Source organism: Thermobia domestica, chromosome 2 (assembly GCF_964235325.1).
Source record: "Thermobia domestica chromosome 2, izTheDome1.hap1.1, whole genome shotgun sequence".
NCBI lineage: Eukaryota > Metazoa > Arthropoda > Insecta > Zygentoma > Lepismatidae > Thermobia > Thermobia domestica.
Genome location: NC_137455.1, coordinates 359,639,929 through 359,656,736, shown reverse-complemented (window position 1 = coordinate 359,656,736; position 16,808 = coordinate 359,639,929). Strand labels below are relative to the sequence as shown.

General features: G+C 35.9%; 1 protein-coding gene across 1 annotated transcript in view; it reads left to right on the top strand.

Annotated features, from left to right (window-relative positions):
- LOC145678819 (corticotropin-releasing factor-binding protein) overlaps positions 1-16,808 on the top strand; it is a 530,344-nt gene that overhangs the window by 386,801 nt on the left and 126,735 nt on the right. The window contains 1 exon segment of the mRNA XM_081749360.1: positions 13,965-14,125. Within this exon segment, the coding sequence (XP_081605486.1) occupies positions 13,965-14,125 (161 nt within the window).

The following is a 16,808-nucleotide window of genomic DNA, read 5'->3' as shown; positions in this document are numbered from 1 at the left end:
TATTGTACTACAGCGGGACTCAAACTCTCAGTAGGTTTCACCTTGCCATCGTCAGTTGAATAACTCTCAGCAATACATACTGGTTCCACTGAGCCACGGCGATCTCCACACTATCGAGTGAGTTTTTAAGTCCAATTTACTGAGTGGAACTTGTAGAAAACATGTAAGATGTAAGATACATCATCTTACATCCTATGTATAAAATTGTAAACTGTAACGTATTTAGGGGCCTATCAGGCTCAAGTCCCCCCGAAATAAATGTGTTAGTTTTTCACATTCCCGTACAACAATAATCCTTCTTACCATTTTAAAAATTTCATTCACTTTCCATTTCTTATGCTTTTTGTTCAGAAATAATGTTGTATTTGTCATATTTCATTCCATGTAAGAACTTCCGTTCTTTCCTTTCTTTCGTTTCTCCTGTCATACTTTCGACCGTTCTTAGTTGTGATTCAAGTCGGCTATCATCAGTAACACCAAAACAAAGAGGAGCTGATAAGTGAAGCTGGTGTTCCACACCAACTTCCACGAATATCAACATAAAAGGAAAGGAATATTTATTAGAGCAAAGGAATATTTACATCGTTTACTTATAAAGAAAGGTAAATGTTTGGAATAAAGAAAATCAATTGGGGAGGGGGGTAAGTAGCCCTAGAAATTAAGTAGGCCAAGAGGATGCTCCCTTTTTCTTCTATTAACAGAATAAAAGGTTAGATTCACTCTTAAATTTGTGTATCATATCACCAGTCTGCAATTCTTGCCATTAAAACCCAAATTTATGCATAAATTAAAATATATTTAAATCTCAAACTCATTTGGGCAATTGCCTTCCCCCTGGTTCCCCGTGTTCTGCATAACCCCTCCCGAAAGAAAATCCTAAGTACACCACTGGTTATAAGCAGTCTCTATGTTTATTAGAGACAGCACCAGAACTAGGTCTTTAAAAAGGATGAAAAAATGAAGACGGTGATCGAACTTCTTGACGATGAGGTGAGTGGCCTCATTATTTAAAAGAAGCTGAGGTCGAGGTGACGTCAAGGAAATTGTGCGGTTATTTATGAGATTAAATCCCTTGAGGAATGGAAATGCGATACTCAATTTTACGCATTAGAATCTTATTTTCTAACAGCGCGTCTATGCCAAACGTATGCAGTTTGTCACTTACAAAAGCGAAGACCGATCGATTTTAGAAGGTATGCTGGGAAATCAAATTTATTCGTCAGACTCTTTGTGAAACCTATAAAAGAAATCGAGTCAAATAGAAAATGGAAAAGAATATAAAGAAAGTACATAGGTCAAACCACATGTAATCCAAGTATTTAAACAGCACTTTACAGGTTTAAAATATTTTATAGAAGTGCTCTATAAGTATCCTTGCCGTGAAAGAAAGCAACAAGAATTGATATTAATTAAGGGTTATGAATTTTAAAAAGTTTAAAAAACTTCTGTACTTATTTTCTTTTCAATGTTTTTAAAAGAATATCTAAGAAATTTAAAGTTACGAGAGTATCCGAATATGTTTACAATTTTGTTTACAAAATCTAAAATTAAACCAATATTAAGATATTCTTTTAAAAACATGTTCATGAACTCTAAAAACATGACAATATCTGAATATTTTAAATGAAATATTTAGGAAATTTAAAATTAAAACAATTTTAGAATATTCTCAAAATAATGTTCAAAAGATCTAAATTTATAACCTCAGAATATTTTTGAAACAACATTAAGGATATTCTATCCTAATCCCTACTATATATAAAACTACGTGAGCTGACATAAATTAAAGGAGTACTTACGGTTGACGTGGGAAGTTGAAATTTGACATGATTGTAGCATTACGAGACTAACCCACAGGAAAATTGCCAAAAGTGAATAGACCCTATTTTTATTTTTTAGGGATCTAAAGGGGAGGGTGAAGAAATTCCCTGTACTATATAAAAGAGCAATTTTTTTAGACCTATAATCCCATGTTTTAGGTACTTGGAATTGGAATATAAACTTGAAATTCAGTATGCTTGAACGTTTTCATTAGTGTTACCTAAGTAAATCACAAAAAAAATAAAACTTTCCAACTATAGAGTGGTTTTATGGGGAACTGAAAAAATATTCCCATGTTATTTATATGAAATATGTTCTACACACCAAAATGTTTAGTCACTTTCGGCGGAATTAGAATGGTGAAATTTGGCTTGATTATAGCCTTCCGGGACTAACCAACAGGAAAATTACCAAAAGTGAATATGTTTAGCTTCCAAGGGGTCTAAGAGGGGGATGAAGAAATTGCCATGTTGTTTGAATGGGCGTTTTCTTGTGATACAAAATGTTATCTTATAGATAGTTGAAATAGGAAAATAAACTTGAAATTTGGAAGAATTGTGAGCTTAAGACGTGAGAGTCCGTAGGCCGAGTAAACGCGGGGGTCAGGGACGAAACCCCCAGCTGGATCAAATTCAGGAAATATTAAAAGCAAAAGCATGAAGTTCACTCTTGACGCAAAGGCTGATATGTAAGAGACACGAGACCGTAGGCCGAGCAAACGCGAGAATCTGGTGGAGGACCTCCAAGCTAACCAAAGACTAGTATAAAATTATAATATTTTATCAAAATATGTTTACGAAAACTAAGACAATAATAATTTACTATAATATTTTATAGCACTGTTTACGAAATGTAAAATTTTAACAATATTAGAATATTTTTAAAATCGTGTTTTTAATATCGAAAATGGTAATAAAAAAATATTGGAATATTCTTAAAATGGGGGTTTGCGAAAACTAAAATTATAGCAATATCAGCATATTTTTAATTCAATGTTTACAAGATCTAAAATAAAACAATAATCAGAATATTTTCTAAAAGAAGTTTACGAAAGAAAATATAAGAATATCATAATATTTTTTAAAATCATATCTTTGAAATCTAAAATTAAAACTGTGAGAATATGTTCTAAAAGGATGTTTAAGAAATCTAAAATTGTAGGAATATTGAAATATTTTTTTAAATGATGAGTTTGTTTTAGAGAGGGGTGTTTATATGCTGTAATCAGTTGAAAAAAAATTTCGGGAGGGGAGGTTATGAGTGCTTCTCTGGTTTTCTTTATAGGGTGGCTGGAACATACGAGCGCTAAATGTTTATACACACAGTTCACTTCTTGGTTTGTTATGTTATAATATTAAAGTGGTTGCTGTGATTTGAAGTCAAAACTTGAAAACTATGAAATGAAATCTTCGAGTTTTATGTCCCACGGTTATGCCGGTTCGGGTAAAGGAGACGGTGATTATGGTGGAATGAGTGAAGTGGTGGAATGAGGAAAGTCGGAGGAAACGGGAGAACCCCGAGAAAACCCATGAGCACGGTGTTTGTCCACTACAAAGTACACAGTCAAAAATTTAATAATAATAATAATAATAATAATAATAATAATAATAATAATAATAATAATAATAATAATAATAATAATAATAATAATAAATCAAGACAGAAAGTAATGCGTTCTAATATAGGGGACGTATTAAAACTTTGTACTAAAGAAAGAAAAAAGTAGGTCATAGGGGAAATTCTTGCACACGAGCTTTCTGGTCGAGATTGGTCTGAAACGACAAAGTGCGTTGACGCTATTATTATTCAACCTTGTCCTGGAGTACGCTATAAAGAAAGTCAAAGATAGCAACCAGGGCCTAGAGTTGAATGCTATTTACCAGGTTATGGCGTATGCTGATGTATGTAAATTTAATAGGGGATGACAGAAGAACAATAGAAAGAAATGCAGAGGTCTTATTAAACACTTGCAGGGACATGGGTTTAGAAGTAAATGCAGAGAAAACTAAATACATGGAAGATCTTCCCATGCACTTACTTTCCAGAAGCCTACATAAGATTTTTACAAATTGGTTATGTACTCAATTCTCTTCTTTTTGGTGAGAGACTCTTTCTCTTAGCATAATCATCAACATATGCCGTCTGCGCATGCGAGTAAGAACATAAACAAAAACAGGTTACTCAATATATATATAGACTTGCTTAGCTGAATTGTTGGCGTGTACGAGTTTGTAATAAATTGTGTTGGCGTGTCCCTGGTTCCACAGTGAAGTAGGCGAAAACCAAAATCAAACCACATACTAACAAGTTGTAAATGTAGGACAATTTAAGATAATTACTAAATAGGATATATGAAAACGGTGCTCATGTAACCTACCAACTGTAACAAGTACATAATGTTTTTTAAAATATTTAAAATAAAAAGTGATTTAGTTTAAAATTTTAGTAATGTCAGAATAATTTTAAAATATCCAAAATTAAAAATTATAACAATATAAGAAAATTACTTTAGAAATGTATTAAGTTAAAATATTTGAGAAGTGTAATTAGTTTCTATGATCCTGCAATCTATTGTCCATATCACATATCATTGTCCAAAGAGCGATGGTGCATCTATGAAACTGGAAAGTAACAACAAAACGTTACCAAAACTGGGAAGAAAAAAGGAACAAGAGTGGAGCATCTATTAAAAAACTACTTGTATTATTAATATTATTATTCTTTACAATCATACAGGAAACGATTTCTACAAATGTTATATCTGTTAAGTCTAGAAGGTAAGTCAGTCCTAGATCTTATTTACGATTTTGTTTCGGGGAGGGCTTTGCTAACTTTCGGGGGGGCTTTGCCTGAAAATGTGAAAATTCTGCAAGATATTTCATATACTTTACTATAGTAATTAAGATTTCGGGGAGGGGGCTTAAGCCCGGAAGCCCCCCATAAATACGCCACTGATCATAACTTAAATTTATTTTTGTCACTCAAAAATCTGGGGGATTAGACCACACGGCCCTGGCCTAGATCCACCGTTGGAACTGGAACTGCACAGGCCCGTATCCAGGGGTTTTAGGGGGCCTTCCCCCCTAAATTTTGGCTGCCCCCCTAAACTTTTCATTAGACTGGCAAATGAACTATAATATGGTGATGAACTATAATATGGTTGCATCGGGCCCCCTCTAACTTCAGCCGGCCCCCCTTCCCTACATTTTTGGGCTGCCTACAGGCCTGGAACTGCGTAAGGCTTGGACCCACATGTTAACGTGCGCTCCAAATCATATGAGTTTCGGCCAGTGTTCGTATTTCGAGTTAAATTTCCCTAATCTAAGAAAATTTGGTAGACAAATTTGGAAGAAAGGATTTTTTTTTTCGATGAGACGTGAAAATCCAGGGAATTTCTCGCGCTGACTGATTGACCTTAAATCTTAAAATATTTGTTTGTTCTTCAGAAATTAACCAATATAATAACAATAATGTTTGTGTGTGTGTTTGAATTTTTTATAGAAAAAAGTGAAGGAAAAAGTAAAAATAATAAAAGCACAATACAAATGAACGAAACAAATGCATTTGACACTTCCTTTAATATAGCAAAATTATTTTTATTAGATCTACATAACTTTTGTCACAGGCAGTGTCGGATTTACGTATAAGCCAAACAAGCTATAGCTTGGGGTTCCCTTCCCTTAGGGGCCCCAAAAATTAAAGAAAAAATTAAATATACATTTCCAAAATATAGGAAAATCAATAAATAAAATAGAATCTACATATAGCAACAGTGCTTCGTGTTATGTAGGTCTCTATGATGTAATTAATGGGGCCCCTTCTCCTAGCCTGCTTCCTGAAGTATCATTAGTTTCTTCATTTCTGTATATGGGGTGTCTACGTTCATCTGGATACATAAAGGGCCCCATCACCTATAGTAGCTTAGAGCCCCATCAAACCTAAAACCAATTGGAGAGTCAACAAACTAAGAAGGGAAAATTGATAAGAAAAGGAAAAATTTTCACTCAGTCGAGGTAAATTTTGTTAAGGAAACCTACGAACATTAGAGTGTATACCAGGGCTCCTAGCTGAAGTCACCTATCTTATCCAAACAACCACGAGGGGGCTGTACACTCGAGGCATGCAACTTGTCTAGAAAATAATTCCGCAATATATATTTTTTTTATAGCGTTAAAGGCGGACGTAAAAGTGGATATGAAAAGGTAGGGGGATACATGACATCACGCCGTCTGCCTTTCCTATCTTTGCCCATTGTAATTTTTTTGGAAGTGGGGTGATGCCATAGATATTTTTCGGAAGTGTAGTAACAACGTTCCCCTGCCTTCACCCTCACTTTTACTCCTGGTTAAACGAAAATAAAATTGTCTAAAATGATATATCACTGAGCTGAACAAACAGATACACGTATCTGTAAATCAGGGGCGAATCCAGGGGGCGATTGGAGCAATCGCCCCCCAGAAGAGAAAACTTTCTTCTTTTATATTAAAAAAACACCCCAGAGTTTGGAGCTCTTAACGGGATGATCTACCTTTTCTCGGCACAAAAATTTTTATATTGGACCTTATGGGGAGAATATGGCTACCGAATTTCCTCAGTTTCTAAGGAACTAGGTATCTCTAATGGGAAAGAAAAAAATTGCAGTATTCTACAGAAGTTTATTAACAGGTTGAAATACTTAAATTGTATATTTGTCTGCTAGTTTAGCAGAAATAAATTATTAAAAAATAAATAAATTAGTTTCTTTTTATACAAATTATAATATGTCTAACTTTGGAACCAATTATGGTAGAAAGATCAACTTTTTTTGTTTTATTCCTTGAGAAGAAACGACTCTAATAGTTTTAATCACAACCATATCTGATACGCCAATTAAAAAATAGTATTTTAATAAAAGTATTAAAGTCCAGCTGTCAAGAAGTTTGACGAGGGTAAGTCACGCCCCACTGTAAGCTTGGCCGCGGAAAGGGCGGGGGTTGGTGAAATGGAGGGCGAAGGGGGTGGATGTCTGAATGAAACAGGTTCTCGACCAGTTTCTGTGATTACCTGTCAGCTGCCAAATACTGTTATCTTTATAGAGTTTGTCTCCCTCAAGGGTTCCATACTAAGAGACTGGACGATGCGGTGTGAAGTATCCTCTTTTCCCCGACCACGTTACCTCTGGAAGTTCATCAAGATGCATTCTAGAGTGCGTGGGGAGAACAGTATATATCAGAAAACGCTGTTATTTTGGGATTTTTTCCCTTCCGGACAAATATTATAGCATACAGTAGTGGCGAAGGGAAGGGGGGCAGAGGGGTGCCCCACAGGATTCCGACAATGTAAAGTCCTGGCCCCCATATATAGGTGTCCGTAAAAAAATGTCCCCTAAGTTCTTTATAAAATAATGTTTTGGGAATATATTTCAAATATGAGGTGTTTTCCTGGTAGCCGTCATTTTCCAATATGGCCGCTGCACTACGTAAATCTCTCTATCTCTCTCTCTGTATATATATATATATATATATATATATATATATATATATATAAAGAGAGAGTTCGTGAACCAAGGCACTTAAAAAGATAATTTTGGTGTCAAACTATAGGTTTCTGAGGCCGATGAATTTAAATATGGCATTGTTTATTGCCACTTAGAAACCTTACAACCTGGCAACACTGTTGTCTAACGATAAACTGTACAAAGTTACAAATGCGTATATGCACGCATTACTCAAGGATGTAGCGTACTTCCTTAGGACTAAACGAAACCTACTTTTTCTGGTAGCTTTCATCACGACAAGACATATTTTACATGGTAATATGAGAGAACATTTGTCTAAATCCAATATGGCAGCCAATATGATGGCTAATTACTAGGCAACCAAGTAATGGACTTATTCAAATGCCTGTCAGTCCTAATTGGCCTAGAATCTACAGAATGGGAGAAAGAGGCAGGATACGGCCTCATTGAAGAAGCGTCTCCTGAGGGGGCGAGGGAAATTTAAAATACTCCAGTTTTTAATGAAAAACACGGAGTCCTTGCCTCCTTGTCCGCAGACAACACTGCACACCAATTGCTCTATAAGACGTTCTCTAAATAGCCCTGTTAGATCCAACCTGTATTGTGTGTAAACCGTACATTTTCACGGGGGAACAGCGGAGCAAAAGCCCTGTTTTTTGTGATATTTCTGGTTTCTCGTGCTTACTTCGCTAAGACTAAGCACTGTAAGCCAATCTCCAATTATCCTATAGCAGTGTTAATTTCAGATCATTTCCTCCGAAGGCACCACGCACAGGGGGGAAAGCGACTAAAAATTGCTTGCTCCACAGAAATTTCTGCGAAGATCTCAAGCACCCGAGGGTGAATTTCGTAGCTCTTGGGAGAATCCCCCCCCCAGAATCACCCCTGAAATCATCACTATCCTAGGGAGTTGAAACAAGAAGCTGGATACGCAAAAAACAACAAACTTTCAAAACATTTAAAGTTTAGGCTCGTTGCGCTAAGCGCCTTCTTAGGACGAGGATATGGGAATTGAAAAATGCACGTTTTCTTTTATTTATTTATTTATTTATTTATTGAAAAACATGTTTGCCCTTTTTTGTCCCCAGATAACCATGCAGACGACACACCAATTGTCTTATACAAAAATGTTACCATGATAGCTTCTATAAGACCCATTTGGAACGGTGTCCATACTGTGCATTGTTATATGGGGACAAGGGAGCAAAGCCCTGTTTTCTTTGACTGTTTCGTTTTCCGCGATTACCCCGCTAAGACTACGCACTGTCAGTTAGTCTTGATTTATCCTAAAGAGTTGAAACAAGAAACAGGATACGCAGAAAAGAACATACTTTCAGAATGATGACGTCCTATGGGTGGGACCTACAGCTTAACGTAGGATCCGAACCACTTGTGTCTTCATCGGGAATCAAACAAGGGACTCCTTGATTATAAGGGATTGAGCGTAACTATTCATCCACGACACACACATACATACATACGAACATATATATATATATATATATATATATATATATATATATATATATATATATATATATATATATATATATATATATATATATATATATATATATATATATATATGCAGATATAGATGTATATATGCAGAAAACACTGGATAGATTTCCACATCACCCGAGGGGTACTATCCATGATGCGTTACCTTTTTATTTTTACAATGGAAGATTCCCCTGTAGGCATATTAAACCATCGATTTGCAGTTTCTGTATGCAGATTAAGCTACTGAGACTATTCACTAATGACATCCATGCACTTATTTACAATATTTACATTAGAATACGAAAAATATTTTGTAAACAGTAGGTTATTGCAAATGTTTACTGTGATGAATTACATATGAGTAGTACAGGGGAAGAATGATGAATATCATATTTTTAGTAAGTTTTGGTTAGGTCAGGGACGGATCCAGGGGGGGGGGGAGCGATCGCCCCCGAGAAGAGGAAGTTTTCTTATATTTTATATATAAATAAAACCCATCCTAAAGTTTGGGGCCCTTAAAAGTAGCAGTATGACAACCCACCACCCTCCCCCAGAAGTCGGTCCTGGATCCGCCCCTGGGTTAGGTTTAGATTTTTTTTTCCTGCACCAAGATATATAACATGGGTGGTAACAATAAGTTGTAATCCACTCGTGAATGTACCCATGAGTGAACTACAACCTGCCCTCACCATCCATTTTATATATTTTGGTGCAGAAAAAACATTTTCTGAACATAAGCAAACCTGACTGAAAATGTGGCTTTCATCGTTCTTCCTATGTACTACTCATATTTGAGTGATATATGAATTTGTATATTTACACAAAGTGACAGTTTCTCACAAATAAACTTGTGCTTAAGAATGCGTTACACTGCCCAGTACATACTTACAATATGCTTTATATTTGTGGCCACTAAATAGTTTTATTGTTACTGACGTCGAGGTTCACATCACTACTTCCTTTGTACCTTTTTTGTGGTTTGTCATCTGCCTTCGTGAATGGCCTATTTGGTTCCCTGATTGGAAGCCCACGAAACACACGAGAATCAGCGAGCTCTGGTAGTATACATTTCATATAAAACCATCGCAGTTTTGGCACAAGGTCATTGAGGAAGTCTTCATTACGTTCTATTGTTATAATGGCATAATTTTCATTCTGATTACTAAGTATCTCACTTGCTACAGGGATGAACACGAAAAGATCACACTTCTTCATTCCAGCACAAATCATTTGCTGTTGTATTTAGTAGTATTATAGTACGTGTGGTTTTTTGGGAGAAAAAGAATTTAACTCTTGCGTAGCCAGAAGGATTTTATTTTTTCGCAAGCTTCAGCGATACTTTGGCAAAATCGTGCACTGTAAGGGCACTTTATTTCCAAGAGATATGGATAAACGACACCATCAGGACTTGCCCCTAAGAAGGGGTTTTGTTTATATATGAATAGACCACAAGGAATAACAGACTCCTAGAACTTGTTCATATTTTCTTCGTGCTATAGCCTCGTGTGCTTTCCCCCAATTTGTCGCAACAGTGTTATATTCCTTAGGATACACCAGGTCCTTCAATATCTTTGCACAACTAGTGTTTTGTTTTCTGCAAGCAATCCTTTTTGCATTTGATGCGGTAATCCGGATTTTTCTTTCCTCAAACTAAGTCTCAGTTAGGCTTTGATCACGTGTTTGTTCCTCAATTATCTTGATTCTTTCACTACTGACTGCCACCTTCCGTTCATAATAGTCCTTACATAATTCGTCTAATTGTTCTTCCGTAGCATCACAGTTTCCGTAATCTAGGTCTTTGACATTACATTTTTTTGTCTTCTTTTTTGTAACAGATGTGGTTTTTATAGCTTGAAGCTTATCTTCCAAACGCACTCTAACTCTATTACTTCGTGCCATTTGATTCTGTAAAAGCTTCTTAGTTCTTACAGGGTAGAAACACCTCCTCGGAAGAGGGAGAGAGAAAAAAAGAGAGAGAAAGTGGCCAAACTTCGGTTATTGAACGCCAGGATGTTTACATTCGCATTGACACCTGCTGTGAAAACGGTCCCTTCATATCTCTCGGGACGAAAACAAAAGAAAAGGGTGGGCGCGGATGCCTTACCCTCGTCAAACTTCTTGACAGCTGGACTTTAATACTTTTATTAAAATACTATTTTTTAATTGGCGTATCAGATATGGTTGTGATTAAAACTATTAGAGTCGTTTCTTCTCAAGGAATAAAACAAAAAAGTTGATCTTTCTACCATAATTGGTTCCAAAGTTAGACATATTATAATTTGTATAAAAAGAAACTAATTTATTTATTTTTTAATAATTTATTTCTGCTAAACTAGCAGACAAATATACAATTTAAGTATTTCAACCCGTTAATAAACTTCTGTAGAATATTGCAAATTTTTTCTTTCCCATTAGAGATACCTAGTTCCTTAGAAACTGAGGAAATTCGGTAGCCATGTTCTCCTCATAAGGTCCAATATAAAAATTTTTGTGCCGAGAAAAGGTAGATCATCCCGTTAAAAGTAGCTCTAAGTAGCAGGTATTATAACCTCCCCCAGTCCGCCCTGTATCCGCCCCTGCTGTAAATTCTCATGCATAGTTTTCGAGAAATCAAGAAAGAAAAAATCTAAAAATTACGCCATCTATAATGAGATACAGCACAAGATTCTCAGTCTTTGAAACTTTAAGTTTTCGATGAAATATACAGAGTGGTCCGAAAGTGGGCGTATTCCCTCCCCTTTAATTTCAACAGTATAGTGTTAATTATGGTAGAATGTCTGTACACAGTTACCTTGAAGTCTTAAGTCTTAAGAGTCATAAACGTCGGCATGATCACCATCCATGTTGTAACACAGCTGAATTCTGCGCCAAGATTAAAACGGGAAAAGGACACAGAAAGAAACCCGTATTTACCAATTATAAAATTACTGAAGTTTCTCAGAATAATACGATTTGAGAAGTATACTTAGTTTCACGCTAATCAAAACTGAACGGCAATTCTATGAACTACTGGAAACCTACAAAACTGTGGCCAAGTAACCTTTGTGTATCTGTTTATCTCTGATTCAAAATGAATTCAAAATTTTTACAGATTGTTTGAACTACAACTTGGGTTACCAACCGTCCGGTATTTTACCGGACAGTTAGGTTTTCGACCTCCTTGTCCAATACCCGGTACAACCTAAAATCTGGACTTAAATGTCTGCTAATTTTTTTCTTTTGCTAGTCCTATTCTCTCTACTTTGGAATGACGAAACGAATTATTTGTAGATGAACATAGTTAAGCTGGATCTCCACCAGGAAGTCAGTACGTATTTTAGCTCATTTCCTTAACTACTGCGTAATGAAACGTTACATATTATAAATATTGTACTATAAGATAGAGTATTGTTTCAGCTACAGCACAGAAGACTGGTTCATTTGGTTGTGTCTCCTGATATCGAAAAATGTAACAAATAAAAGAAAATATTTGATTCGTTTTACAATGAGCACACAAGGTGGCACTTGCTGTTAGATCTTACTAGAAGTGTTCAGTTTTATGAAATGTTCATTTGTATGTGTAAAGTATTTCAAAGTAACGATCTTATTACGAAATAGATATATTGTTTGACCGTTTTTCGTGTTCTGTTTCATATTTTATTTAAATATTAATTTACATTCAAGCAAATACATTTTGAGACGAAACTTGCCCAGAACGCCATAATGCGTTGTTGCCAAATTTGTACACTTACTGCAGTAGTCACAATAAGAAAATTCCTGGATTCTAGCGTTGCAGTTCGAGAAGAGAAATCGCGGTAAGGGTCGAAAAATAATTTCTCCAGTAAGTATCTAAGCAAAATTCTATAATTACTTCCTTTATTATCTGGCATCAGTAAACACTCGACACTATCCGGCAATGCCGCACTATTCAAGGAGCGTTTAGCATAGCACCGAGCAGGGACGTACGGAGGGGGGGGACACGGGGGTCCGGACCCCCCCCGAAATTTCGACTTTTTAAAAATTTAGCCTAATTTTAGGGGCAATTTTAGCAATTTTAATATAAAATAGCTTCATATTTAGTTTGGACCCCCCCCGAAATAAATTCCTGGGTACGCTACTGGCACCGAGAACACCTAGTGATCCACCTTAAATCAGAGCTCGTAATTCGCTTTGATATCGACCTGTCCTTAGCGAAATTTCCTGACGCGTTAAAGGCAGGAAAATGTACAAAACTTATTAAAACTGCTAAATGTCAACAAAAGTACATTTTCAAGAGCGCTGTTACCATTGTTTCATCCTCACACACATCTTCTAATTAAATAATGCTTCCAGATACAGTAAAAACATGTAGGCTTTATGAGACATTACTGGCCCCAGCAAAGCTGGTAAGACTTATTTTTCAAGTATATTTTGTGCACGCTATAATTATTTTGCTAATTATATTTGCTTTTCAATTTTAAATATGATGTAGGCCTATTATCAATAGTGGACTAAAATAATTGCGTGTGCAGATTCAACCAAAATTGTGTTTAATAAATGATTCAAAAGTGACTAAAGTTATTAAATTCGAACTCCGAATCGCTCACTTTTAAGTTGTTCACATTTTTGACGAGCGATGTTGTCACGACTCACTTATCTGCTTTCGATTTCGAGCCATTTTGAAATTCGGCATTTATTTTCGTGTTTCTAAACAGCTGAAAACGGAAAGCCACTAGGTGACTTGTGATAACGGTACCTCACGCAAAATAATATTGTCTAGGGCGCTCTTGTTCCATATTTCAATAATCTTTTATCTATTTGAAGATATCATATAATTACTGTAAAATTAGCGGTATTTTAATTTCGCCGGGATGAAGACTCTTAAGAATATACGTATTCCAGGAGAGTGTCCGGTATTTCCATCTTCAAAAGTTGACAACCCTAGCTACAACTTGAACGAATATCATTTGGTAGAGAGTGTGTTTTCTCTTTAGTATCTGGAGTTGGTTTATTGTACCATCAATTTTTCATAACGTGAAAGAGTACGTATTATTTTCGAGATAAGTACCTCTTACCTGTTTCCATTTGTATAATCTTTCCACTAACATCCAATGTGAACGACGATTCTAGAATATTTTTTTTTATTTCCACTTATTCTTTTTTTCTTTATTTTCTTTCTTCGCAGATTGCGTGGATGTGAGATCCGAAGAGGGCCATTATTTCTACAAGGCACCGTCTGACGATGAACAAACTTGTGGGATCTACTTTGTTACTGATCCCGATCGAAAAGTCCAGATCCAGCTGGATTTTCTTGACGTCACATGTGAACATGGAGGACTTGTGTCGGTAAGCCATCGAAATATTGTTTCATTTCATCTTTCTTTTTTCTTTCTTCTCTTGATCGCCACCTACAAACTAAAGCTTCCCTTGGAGGATTTTTTCTCTTCTTTTTAGGAGTAACATCTCTTAGAAATAAAAATATAAGGGAACTGAAAACATAGAAAGCACTCTTATCTGTGGAGTGAAATCTCTTCAAAACGAATAAAATATCACAAGGAAATGTAAATATATAGGGTATGTGCGTGTGCTTATGTTAACATGCATTAGAATTTGGGTGTTTCCTTCAAACCATGTTTGTAGAAGACACATATATATTTAGAAAATGTTATAAAGGATGCGAATAACTGGAAACTTGGCGTGTTCTCTATCATGCTAAGTAGTATGAATTTGCATTTGTTTACTGCAGATTGTGAGTGAAACTTCAACACAGAACATCATTGGATACTAGAACTAGTATGTTTAAGGATTTAATATTTATTTACCATAACAAATTATCATTTTCAACGAACTTAAAAAGTTTGTTACTGAATCCTCTATGGTTGTGTGTGTGTGTGTGTTATTTGCGATTTTTTTTTTTTTTTCAATTTTGAGCCCTCCATTCGACAGAGCATCAAAAGCTATCTAAGAAAGTGATGGAATTTTTCGCGTCACTCTTACCGTGCCCGAGATAATGGCCAAAACTTCCGATTTCGGGAGATTTAAGGACCCATATCTCGGAAACCGTAAGTCATAGAGAGATGATATTGGTGTTGTTTGATACCTAAGAGGATGGTGAACATTTTGATACCAAATAGCAACCGGTGGCCACTGTCCAACTGGCCAGTGCCCACCAGTTAGTATTGGTACCAAAATGTTTACCATCCTGTTAGGTATTGATCAACACCAACATTATATCCCTATCATTTATCGTTCTCGAGATATTAGCCAAAAAATATTTCCGATTTTGGTAGATTTAAGGAGCCATATCTCGGGAACTATGTCACAGAGAGATCATATTGATGTTTGATCAATACCAAGAACATGGTGAACACTTTGATACCAAATAGTAACCGGTGGCCACTGGCTAATTGGCCACCGTTTCCCAGATATTGGCCCAAAAAGTGCGGATCTCGAGAGGTTTAAGGAGCCATTCTCGGGAACCGTCAACCACAGAGAAATGATATTTTGCGAATTTTTCAATTTTGAGCTCTCCATTTTGAGCATGCGTTTACGAAAAATAACATGTCATAGAAGGTCTTAACAGAACTCTTGAGTAAAACACATAAAAAAAAATAGTTCTCAAAGAAATGGGTAAAATAATAAAGTACATAGAACAATTAGTATAAAGCCCGTAGAGGTTAATAAGAAAATTAATTCTTCGTAAGTTCTTTCTGCCAATGCTCTTGGAGCATTCTCAACTGGTTAAATTTATTTGCGCAAGATCAGTGAATGTAGCAAATAGGGTTGTCTAGAGGCGAAATAAGACAGACCACTTCCAGTGAAAACAGAAATACTTTTCGGGACATCACTCTCAGGACACCTATTTGAGACGAAGTAATCTTAACACTCTTGTCTCGTAGACAAGCTTACTAGCATGAACTAAAGCTTTACATCTTGGTCTAATGCGTGGAGCTAATGCCAATACAAAATTAATAACTTCGCGTTGTACGACCAGGAATTAAATTTACCAGAATGTTAATTTCACTTTAAGATAGTACAACGCAATTAATAAGATCTTGGTTATGGATTGGATCTTTACTTCCCTTTTCAGCGAGTCCCTAAAGTGGCAACGTGTTTCTGCTTACGGGTCTGCTTTCTATTTCAATTGTGCCCTCCAAAAATATGTGAAACATAATACTTCGACTCCACCCATCCACACCGCCCTCTTACGGAGGAAACCTTCAATTTGCTTTGAGGGAAAAAGTGATTGATCTCGGCTGTGTTGATAATTTATCATTCAGTCCTTTAGTCTTTGTGAGTGAAAATCGTATGCTACTTACAATGACTAATAAGACAGTGCACAAAGAAGCTCATGAAATAATGCGATGTGGCAACCATGTTCGCATCAAGCTGTTGAAGAATCTGAGCCAAAGCAACTTGTCACACCTCTCTGAGGTACGGGAACACATACACTGACAGCAGTGCCAGCAGAGGCACACTTGAAATAGAAGGACTCTAGGCAAATACATTCATCCGAAATCTAACAACCGAAATCCGGAACCACAAGCACAGGCAGCCCACGCGTTTTGCCTTCTAACCACTAACGGACTTTTATGTATAAAAGTAAAAATATACCACATTTAAGTGATTGCATGCTATACAAAAATTGGATGGTAGAAGATTTACTCGAAGACATGGTTTTATTATCGTATCTACGAACTCCGTGATACAGCTCAGTTTAAACCGGATATTTATAAATCCTAATGATTATTTCTATTTTAGAACTTTGCAGCTAGATGACCTTTAGTACTCTCCAATTCAGGATTTTAAACTTAAAAACTTGTGCTTCTAAGTAATTTTTAGAACTCTTGCACTCTAGAACTTGTGCACTTAAATATTTTGCAATAGAAGTTTTGAACTTTAGGATTTGTACACCTAAATGACTTTCAAGACTTATCCAAATAGTTGATATTTTAAGACTTGTGCACAAACTTGTGCACTTAAAGAATTTTTAGGACTTGTGCAGTTAGGGACTCTTGAACTTAATGAT